Genomic DNA, 10,390 nt, shown 5'->3' with positions numbered 1-10,390 from the left:
CTCACAGCACCAGGGATCTGGGTTCAATTCTACCCTCAGGCAACTGTCTGTGTGGAGTTTGCACGTTCTCCCCGTGTCTGTGTGGGTTTCCTCTGGGTGCTCTGGTTTCCTCCCACAGTCCAAAGATGTGCAGGTCAGGTGAATTGACCATGCTAAATTGCCCCATAGTGTCTGGGGATGGTACGGGCTAGCCATGGGAGATGCAGGGGGTTACAGGGATAGGATAGGGGTGATGGGTTTGATTGGAATGCTCTTTGGAGGGGCAGTGTGAACACGAAGGGCTGAAAATAGCCTGTTTCCATGCTGTAGGGATTCAATGAATAGGAAGGGGTTGAAGGGAAGTGGGCTGAGTGCTGGCAAATGGGACTAGATGAATTTAGGATATTTGGTCGGTATGGATGAGTTGGACCGAAGGGTCTGTTTCCATGCTGGCCATCTCTATGAGTCTACAGCACCAGGTAGAGGCAGAACAGTAAGAAGGGTGACTGAACTCAAAAGTTAACTCTGTTTCTCTCTCTCTGTCTTTCCACAGAGGCTGCCAGATCTGCTGTGTTTCTCCAGCACTCTGTGCGTGTGTTTCAGATTCTCAGCAATGCTGGGATATTGAGTAGTCTGCTGCCTGGCGGGCGCTCAGAGGCCGGGAACAGCGATGTAAGGTTCAATGTTCGAGGCTCGAGTGTGGAAAACGCCTCTGTCCCCACCCCCTGAGAGAACTCCTCTATAAAAATACCTCGCCTGCTGCAGTTCCCACTAACTTTGCTTACCATCTGCTCCCCCAGGCACCCAGAGGGAATAAAAGACAGTGTGGATTTTAAAAAGAGGGGGCTTTGGTGCTGGGGGAGAACAGAGGAAGTCTGAGCCCCTGACTGAGTGAATTTGGAGGGGATTGAGGATGGTCCGGGAGCTGCAGCGCCCCTCTTTCTGGAAAGCGGTCCTGGCTGAATTCCTGGGGATGACCATCTTCGTCTTCCTGAGCACCGGCTCGGCCACCAAGTGGACCCCCAGCGGATACCCCGCGGACATCGTCCAGATCTCCCTGACCTTCGGCTTGGCCATTGCCACCATGGCACAGAGCCTGGGGCACCTGAGCGGGGGGCACCTGAACCCAGCGGTGACCCTGGGGCTGTTGGCCGGCTGTCAGGTCAGTCTGCTGCGGGCTCTCCTCTACATCGCCTCGCAGCTCCTGGGCGCGGTAGCTGCCAGCGCTCTACTCCTGGGGGTCACTCCCGCATCCAGGAACAGCACCCTCGGACTCAACGCTGTGAGTACCTTCACCCTTCTTAAAGCGGTAAACACCACCGGGAGCTGGTGGGGACCACAGAGAGCGCGGGGGGCTGGGCTGGAGAATGTCTCCCTTGAGCGGGGATGTCATTGCGCTAGGGTGGAAATGTCAGTTTAGATTAGATTACCCACAGTAATGGAAACAGGCCCTTCGGCCCAACAAGTCCACACTGACCCTCCCTCTGCCCTATATTCACCCCTAACACTACAGGCAATTTCCCAGGGCCAATCTATCTAACCTTTGGAATGTGGGAGGAAACCGGAGCTCCCAGAGGAAACCCACACAGACACTGGGAGAATGTGCAAACTCCACACAGTTACCTGAGGAGGGAATTGAACCCAGGTCCCTGGCGCTGTGAGGCAGGATAGTGGAGTTGTGTCTGAGATGAGATCAGCCATGATCCTATGAAATGGCGGAGTAGGCTCGAGGGGCTGAATGGCCTCCTCCCTGCTCCTGGTTCTTATATTCTAAACAAAATCCTCTGAGCTCAAATCTTTTAAAATGCGGGATTTGAACGATATTGGGCCTGTGGACCCCACCGTGAAGGGATGGCGTTGTCACAGCGCAGAGGGAGGCCATTCGGCCCGCCTGGCTCTTCAGGCGAGCGTCGTTACCGACTGCCAATCTCCTGCCTTTTGCTGGCGCACCATGTCTCTTCAAATAATCATCCAATACCCGTAACTCCTGGACTGAATTTCAGTTAACCGGGAAGGAGAGAGGAAGAGTTTGAGGTTGGGAGGGGAGCGGGGTGGGAAGAGAGAGAAATGGGATGTTGGAGGAGGGTGAATTGATCACCGAGAGTATCAGATTGTAGTTGTTGTATGGAATCAGGTGTACAGGGACTCACCGGGGGGGGGGGATTTTAAAAGTTGGCATTGCCCTTTTAAGAAAAACAAATCGTGGTTGTATCGAACGGTGTCTGTAGCGAAAAGGGACTCAGGAGCGTGTTCGATATTTGCAACAAAAGTTTCTGCAAACTTTACATCAATAAATCCATTGTATAAACATATGTATGAAAGAAGGGGTGACAGTGAGGGACTGACGTGCTGTAGAGCCGTCAGGAAAATGCTGTTTGCAACTGTCTGTCCCTGATGGAGGCACCGGACGGTGTAGCCTCTATACCAGAGAGCTTCCCAAATTAAAACCAAACTGTTTCTCCCTGTTGTATAAGTGTATATGTGGTGTATGTTATATGCGTATTTTGTGTGTGTATATTGAATGTGTATATGCTATGTGTATATTGTGAGTGTACATGGTGGGTGCATATGGTGTGTGTATACATGATTATATATGGTATGTTTATATGTGTGTATATGGTGTGTGTATACATGGGTATATATGGTATGTGTATATGTGTGTGTATATAGTGCGTGTATACATGGGTATATATGGTATATGTATATGTGTGTGTATATGGTGTGTAACTTCATTACCATAGACCCTGTAACCTCAGCCGGTGAGTTTTAGGATCCCGTCCCTGTATGGTGTAGAGGATTTGCCATGGCTGGATTGTTAGAGAAATGATTCCGGATGAAGGGCTTATGCCCGAAACGTGGATGCTCCAGCTCCTCAGTTGCTGCCAGAGCTGCTGTGCTTTTCCAGCACCACACCCCCGTCTCTGATCTCCAGCGTCTGCAGTCCTCACTTTCTCCACAAGTTGCAGTATGCCAATCAATAGTTTGTGTCTAATATTCCCCCGCGACCCCATAGGTTTATTCCCCCGCCCCCTCCCCAAACCTTAACGCGCACTTGTCTGTCCCTGTCGCTTATTTATTTTATATTCATCTTTTCCATTCGGTCCATCTGCGTGAATTACGAGCGGTTCTGAGATCTCGCTTATTCTTCAACACGAAGTCTGTTTCAGTGGAACAAATCCCAGCCCAGATTGCAGAGTGACACCCCAGCACATCCCCGCCCCCCAGACTTGAAATTCCTGTCAAAGGCAATGCTCACAGAGGTTTGTGGGGAAGTGTGTGTGTCAGACTGACTGGTGACCTGCAGCTGCAGCTCTGGCTGGGGGCAGCTCGCTAGTGACACAAACAAAGCTCTCACATTGACAATTCTGCCGCTCAGATCTGCAACCAAAAACACTAGTGCTGGCATTTCGATAGCCATGTGTCTGACCCAGAAAACAATACTGTCTCCTGTGTATATGTATTAGCATGTGTGTATGGCCTTCAGTGTATATATGCTAAGCTCCGTCTGTGATCTAAGTGTGTATGTAGGTGTATGTATGTTAGCCTGTGTACATGGTGTGCATATAAAGGTGAATATGGTGTGCATGTATGGTGTATTCATATGTGGGTGTGCTGGATCACACTCTCAACTCTAATCTCCAGCATTAGCAGTCCTCACTTTTTCCCTGTATATGCAGGTGTATATATGTATGTGTATATATGTGTTTGTTTATGCTGTATATGTATGATGTGTGTATATGGTGTGTGTATTTATGTGTATATGGTGTAAGTGTGGGTGTATGTATGTTAGCCTGTCTGTATGTTGTGTGTATATGGTGTAAATGTATATGCGGGTGTAAATCTTGTGTGTATATTGAATGTATATGTGGCTGTATATGGTGTGTATATATGTCAGGAGTATATATGTTAGCCTGTGGTATAAGTGTATATGTGGTGTATATTATATGTGTGTATATGTGGGTATATATCGTGTGTGTATATTGAATGTGTATATGGTATGTGTATATTGTGAGTGTACATGGTGGGTGTACATGGTGGGTGTACCTGGTGGGTGTATATGGTGTGTGTATACATGGGTATATATGGCATGTGTATATGTGTGTGTATATGGTGTGTATATTTGTAAATAACTAGTCGGTCCTGCCCTTATGCTGCTGCTCAGTCTCTGGGTGGAAAGCTGTCTGTCCTGCACAGAGAGTGACTCATGGTGGAGATCGCAGCATCACCCAGCTGGCACCAGGAGTCGATGAAAGTGCAGTGAGCTGCTTTAGTATCAGCCATGTAGATCGTATCGGGTTATCTTGATAGACCTTTGACCGATCTTCAGATTGTTCCTTTCTTTAGTAGGTCCCAATGCTAACATGCTGCATAACCATGGACATGGAGGGGTTCCTCGAATATACCTCTCTACCCAGTGAACAAAAACTGAGCTGTAACCTACCTCCAGATACAGTCGGTTCTGCTATAACGTGTGTTTCTTTAACACAAACTGGCTATAATGGGATTGAAGAATTTAGACAATTATTTGCAGAACATGACCTTTCCTCACCTGTATTGGCTCTAACGCGATTCTGGCCCCATTGCGTACTGGCTATTGTACAATTTTCTTTATAACGTGAGATCACATGAGAACAAAACAATTGTGTTATATCAGAACCAACTGTACCATAACTTTCAGTGCCTCGGAATGAAAAAATTCCATCCATCCCTGATTTTGGAATTAGGCATTGGTCTAGCATCAAGTCCCAGTTGCAGATGTTGACAGTGCCTTGCACAGAGATCTGATTTTTCCAGACTTTCATCTGACAACTTTGTTTTGCTTTGATTTTACCCCCCAGTTCCAGATAACTCCATCTGGCAGAGACTGCTTTTTTTCATCGGTGGCACGGTGGCTCAGTGGTTAGCGCTGCTGCCTCACAGCGCCAGGGACCTGGGTTCAATTCAAAGAGTACAATGGGTGGATGGGGTTGGGGATGAAGGTGATAGGTCAGAGGGGAGGGTGGAGTTGACAGGTGGGAAGGGAGATTGACAGGTAGGACAGGTCATGGGGATGGTGCTGAGCTGGAAGGTTGGAACTGGGGTAAGGTGGGGGGAGAGGAAATGAGGAATCTGGTGAGGTTCACTGAATGGCCTGCTTCCACACTGTGGGGCTCCTATGGTTATATGTTCCTCATACCATCTCAATCAAATTGCTCTGAATGTCGGCAGTGAACCTAGATGTGTGTATAATTGCCACTTGCAACTTAACCCTCTTAAGTTCGGGTGTGGTGCTGGTGAATCTCCAGTCCCTCTGAGATCAGTTTGTCCTGCTGTAGATGTTGTAACTTGGTGTGAAAGCTGCTCCAGGAGTTCGGGGTGAATGTTTTGCCCCACCCTTTCACTGCTGGAAGCTGGGTGTAATGAGACCTGGCTAATGGACAGTGTGGTCCTGTTGATTCTCAGGTTCAGTTTGGATAGAGCAGTGAAGACACCTAATTAGAACATCAGCTGTCAGTTCTTTGTTCAAGTCTACAATGTCTGACACCCATAAAACATGTTGGAAGTTATGAAGCAGACATTATCACAAGTGATTGGTTTATCTCGGAGCAGCTTGCAGACCCACTGGCAGGCAGAGTCACAACATTGTGTACGACCATCAGGTAAGTGGGCCATTGAGTCTGCTCTGACAGCAAGACAAGCAAATCTTTGGATTGTGGGAGGAGATCAGAGCATCCAGAGGAAACCCATGCAGAGAGTGTGCAAACTCCACACAGATAGTCATCCGAGGCTGGAATCGAACCTGGGTCCCTGGTGCTGTGAGGCAGCAGTGCTGACCACTGAGCCACTGCGCCTCCCACCTTGAGTGTCGCTGGGTCAACATCCTGGAATTCCCTCCCTCAGGGCATTGTGGGTCATCCCACAGCAGGTGGACTGCAGCGGTTCAAGAAGGCAGCTCACCCCCACAATGGGACGGTGGGAGGAGCAAATTGCAGCTCAGTCAACAACGGCCACATTCGATGCAGATAAAGAAAACCTCCTGGGAATGACAGAAGTAGGGCTTAAAATCCCAGAATATAATTCGGCAAAGGGCTTTCTGAGCCTGTTTAGACAAGTTAGAACCTAGCCTCAGAGTTCTCTCTGGCCTTATTGCTTCCTTGCCATCGCATTTTTAATATTTATTCACAGGATGAGGGCATCGCTGGCTAGGTTCAGTATTTATTGCCCATTCCTAATTGCCCAGAGGGCAGTTAAGAGTTAATCACATTGCTGTGGGGCTGGAGTCACGTGTAGGCCAGACCAGGTAAGGATGACAGTTTCCTTCCCTAAAGGACGTTAGTGACCCAGTTGGGTTTTTCTGACAATCAACTCATGGTCATCATTAGATTTTTAAAAATTGAATTCAAATTCCCCCATACGCCTTGGCAGGATTTGAACCCACCAGAACATTATCTGGGTCACTGAATTAACAGTCCAACGATAAGGCCACCAGGTCACCACCTCCCCTCCTGCCTCCCATGCAAGGAGATCTCTGTCACAGACAGAAGCAGGTCGTTTGGAAGAATTGGGTGAAACAATGCAGAGCACTCATGTGCTGGCACATTTTCCCTGGTTCACTGTTCTCTGGGAAAGAGCCAGCTACCTGACATCTCCCACCTGGACCTAGTTTTTGAGGATATTGCTGGGTTGGAGGGTCTGAGCTATAGGGAGAGTCTGAGGCACTTCCACTAGACCAAGCACTGGTTGCTGCTTTCAGTATAGGAGTTGGGACATCATTTGTAGCTGTACAGGATATTGGTCAGGGCACTTTTGGAACACCGTGTTCAATTCTGGTCTCCCTCCTATAGGAAAGATGTTGTGAAACGTGAAAAGGTTCAGAAGAGATTTACAAGGATGTTGCTGGGGATGAGCAGCAGGGAGAGGCTGGATAGGCTGCGGCTGTTTTCCCTGGAGCATTGAAGGCTGAGGGGGGGTGGCCATATAAAAGTTTATAAAATCATGAGGGGCATGGATAGGGTGAATTTTCCCTGGGGTTGAGGAGTCCAGAACTAGAGGGCATAGGTTTAGGGTGAGAGGGGGAAGATTTAAAAGGGACGTGAGGGGCAACCTTTTCACACAGAGAGTGGTACGTGTATGGAATGAGCTGCCAGAGGAAGTGGTGGAGGCTAGTATAATGACAGCACTTAAAAGGCATCTGGTTGGGTATATGAATAGGAAGGGTTTAGAGGGATATGGGCCAGGTGCTGGCAAATGGGATGAGATGAATTTAGGATATCTGGTCAGCATGGACGAGTTGGACCGAATGGTCTGTTTCTGTGCCCTACAGCTGTATGATTCTATGACTCTATATCACTGGAGTTGTGATCCCTCAGTCTCTGTAAACCCATTTTGAAGACTATCCTGATTTCAGTGAGTCCTATTGAGAGCTGATTGGAATGAAAGGTGTTCAGCTATTCTTTCCTCCCCGGAGGGATTTCAATGCTCAATCTTTGAAGATGGTTAAAGCTGGGATAAGTAATAGCCTTTCAGGGAACTGAGGGATCGAGAGAAATGGAGTCCAGGCAGATGATGAACCATGAGGAACCATGATTGGTGGGCTAGGTTCAAGGGGCCGAATGGTTTACTCTGCACCCCAAAAAACAGTCTTTTAATCTGAAGCTTCAAGTCCTTCCTTTCTTGAAATATCACAATTAAAGTCCAAAATCCTACACTGGTGAAGTATAATGAGCAAGGTTCACTGGCAGGTGGAGAATAGGGCTCTATAAAATTATAAACACTCTGAGCAGGCAGGAAAGAACTTGTGAAATCTGGTTGATTTGTTGGTCCATATAAACCCATTAAACAAACCATGTGATTGATTTAAATCATTTATAGAGAAATTCGGCTGCAAAAATCTGGTTTTATCCTTGGGCTTTGTTTCTCAGCTTGTGCACACAGCGTCATAGAGAGATATACAGCACGGAAACAGACCCTTCATAGAGATGTACAGCACGGAAACAGACCCTTCAGTCCAACCCGTCCATGCCGACCAGATATCCCAACCCAATCTAGTCCCACCTGCCAGCACCCGACCCATATCCCTCCAAACCCTTCCTATTCATATACCCATCCAGATACCTTTTGAATGTTGCAATTGTACCAGCCTCCACCACTTCCTCTGGCAGCTCATTCCATACACACACCACCCTCTGTGTGAAAACGTTGCCTCTTAGGATGCTTTTAAATCTTTCCCCTCTCATCTTAAACCTATGCCCTCTAGTTCTGGGCTCCCCTGCCCTGGGGAAAAGACCTTGTCTATTTACTCTATCCATGCCCCTCATGATTTTGTAAACCTCTATAAGGTCACCCCTCAGCCTCCAAAGCTCCAGGGAAAACAGCCCCAGTCTATTGGGTTGAGAGGGATATGGGCCAAGTGCTGGGAAATTGGGCTAGATTAATTTAGGATATCTGGTCAGCATGGGCGAGTTGGATCGAAGGGTCTGTTTGCCAGCAGCAGTGGTGGACTCTCCCTCTTTATGGGCATTTAAGTGGGCATTGGATAGGTATATGGAGGATAGTGGGTTAGTGTAGGTTAGGTGGGCTTGGATCGGCGCAACATCGAGGGCCAAAGGGCCTGTACTGCGCTGTATTCTTCTATGTTCTATGTTCTATGTTTCCGTGCTGCGTGTCTCTATGACTCTAACCTTCTCTGTAGCTCAAACCCTCTAACCCCAGCAACAACCTTTCCTGAACTCTTTCAAATTTATCGTTCTTCAATGTGTGATTCAACCCCTTACTTTACCCCTGGTTCCACCACAATTTGTGTGAACCCGATGAGTCTAACCTGGTGGTGGTTACAGGGCAGGAGGTGGGGAGTGATGGCGATATCGATGGGGTTGAATCAGAGAGGATTTAATTATGTCCCCTGTTGATTTTAATTGGCTTTTAAAACTCGCAACCGGAAAAAATAGTTTAATTGAAAGCCAACAAAACAGATTTGATTCCCAAAACACAGCCATGTGAGTTTTTATTTCATTTCACAAGGAATTTCTTTTGCTCAAAGTCATTCAGCCTCTGACGCACTTTGCATTCCCACTACAAAAACCTTTGTACACAAATTAACGCAATTTATCGTTTTGTGTGTGAGACCTTCCTTTCCACAAACCTTTTTAACAAGCAACGGAGACTTGGAGAACTTTAGCCTCTGAATTCCAAACACTTCAATCTTAAAATTAACTTTCTTGCTTTCAGATCTCTTGAGACCATCTCGATAGACCACAGTAACTCTCTCTAACTCTATGGCCTACAGCCTGATATTTCTTTTTGATCTCTGCAAACCTGGGACATGATTTTTAAGTAAAAGGCGGGAGGTTTGGGGGGGATTTGAAGTAAAAATTCTTTTTCACCCAGAGGGTGGTGGGGTCTGGGATGTGCTGTCTGGGAGGGAAGTTGAGGTGGGAAACCTCATAACCTTTAAAAGGTAGAGTCACAGAGACATACAGCACAGAAACAGACCAGTCCATAATCCCAAACTAAGCTAATCTCACCTGCCTGCTCCTGACCTATATCCCTCCAAACTTTTCCTAATCATGTACTTATCCAAATGTCCTATTAAACATTGTAACTGTATCCGCATCCACCACTTCCTCTGAAAGTTCAGCCCACACACAAACCATTCTCCATGTGGAAACATTGCCCCTCAGTGTCTTTTTACTATCTTTCTCCCTCGTCTTGAAATCCCCCACACCTGCTATTCACCTTATCCGTGCCCCTCATGATTTTATAAACCTCTATGAGGTCACCTCTCAACCTCCTACGCCGCACAGAAAAACATCCCAGCGCATCCCGCCTTTCCTTGTAGCTCAAGCCCTCCATTCCCGGTAACATCCTGGTTAATCTCTCCTGTATCCTCTCCAGTTTGATAATATCCTCCCTCTAACAGGGGAGATCGGAACTGTACACAGTGTTCCAGAAGTGGGCTGAGTAATGTCCTGTACAACCTCAAAATAAGAGTGTGGATGAGTACTTGAACTGGCTATTTTCCGTAGTTACACTGGCACCACCCCCCACCTTTTCCTCCCTACATCGATGACTGTATCGCGCTGCCTCGTGCTCCCACGAGGAGGTTGAACAGTTCATCTACTTTACCAACCTTCCACCCCGACCTCAAATTCACCTGGACCGTCTCAGACTCCTCCCTCCCCTTCCTAGACCTTTCCATTTCTATCTCGGGTGACCGAATCGACACGGACATTTACTATAAACCGACCGACTCCCACAGCTACCTAGACTACACCTCCTCCCACCCTGCCCCCTGTAAAAACACCATCCCATATTCCCAATTCCTTCGTCTACGCCCCATCTGCTCCCAGGAGGACCAGCTCCAATACCAAACAACCCAGCTGGCCTCCTTCTTCAAAGACCGCAATTTCCCCCCAGACGTGATCGACGATGC

At 47.6% G+C, this 10,390-nt stretch overlaps 1 protein-coding gene across 1 annotated transcript; it reads left to right on the top strand.

The window, feature by feature from the left end:
* The first annotated feature begins 549 nt into the window (after positions 1–549).
* LOC122550333 (aquaporin-2-like) lies at positions 550–1,399 on the top strand. Its single transcript, XM_043691060.1, has one exon. The coding sequence runs from the start codon at positions 893–895 to the stop codon at positions 1,397–1,399; it is 507 nt and encodes a 168-aa protein (XP_043546995.1). The 5' UTR covers positions 550–892.
* The last annotated feature ends 8,991 nt before the right edge of the window (positions 1,400–10,390 follow it).

This window comes from Chiloscyllium plagiosum, chromosome 5 (assembly GCF_004010195.1).
Source record: "Chiloscyllium plagiosum isolate BGI_BamShark_2017 chromosome 5, ASM401019v2, whole genome shotgun sequence".
NCBI lineage: Eukaryota > Metazoa > Chordata > Chondrichthyes > Orectolobiformes > Hemiscylliidae > Chiloscyllium > Chiloscyllium plagiosum.
This window is presented reverse-complemented; position numbering and strand designations above follow the sequence as displayed.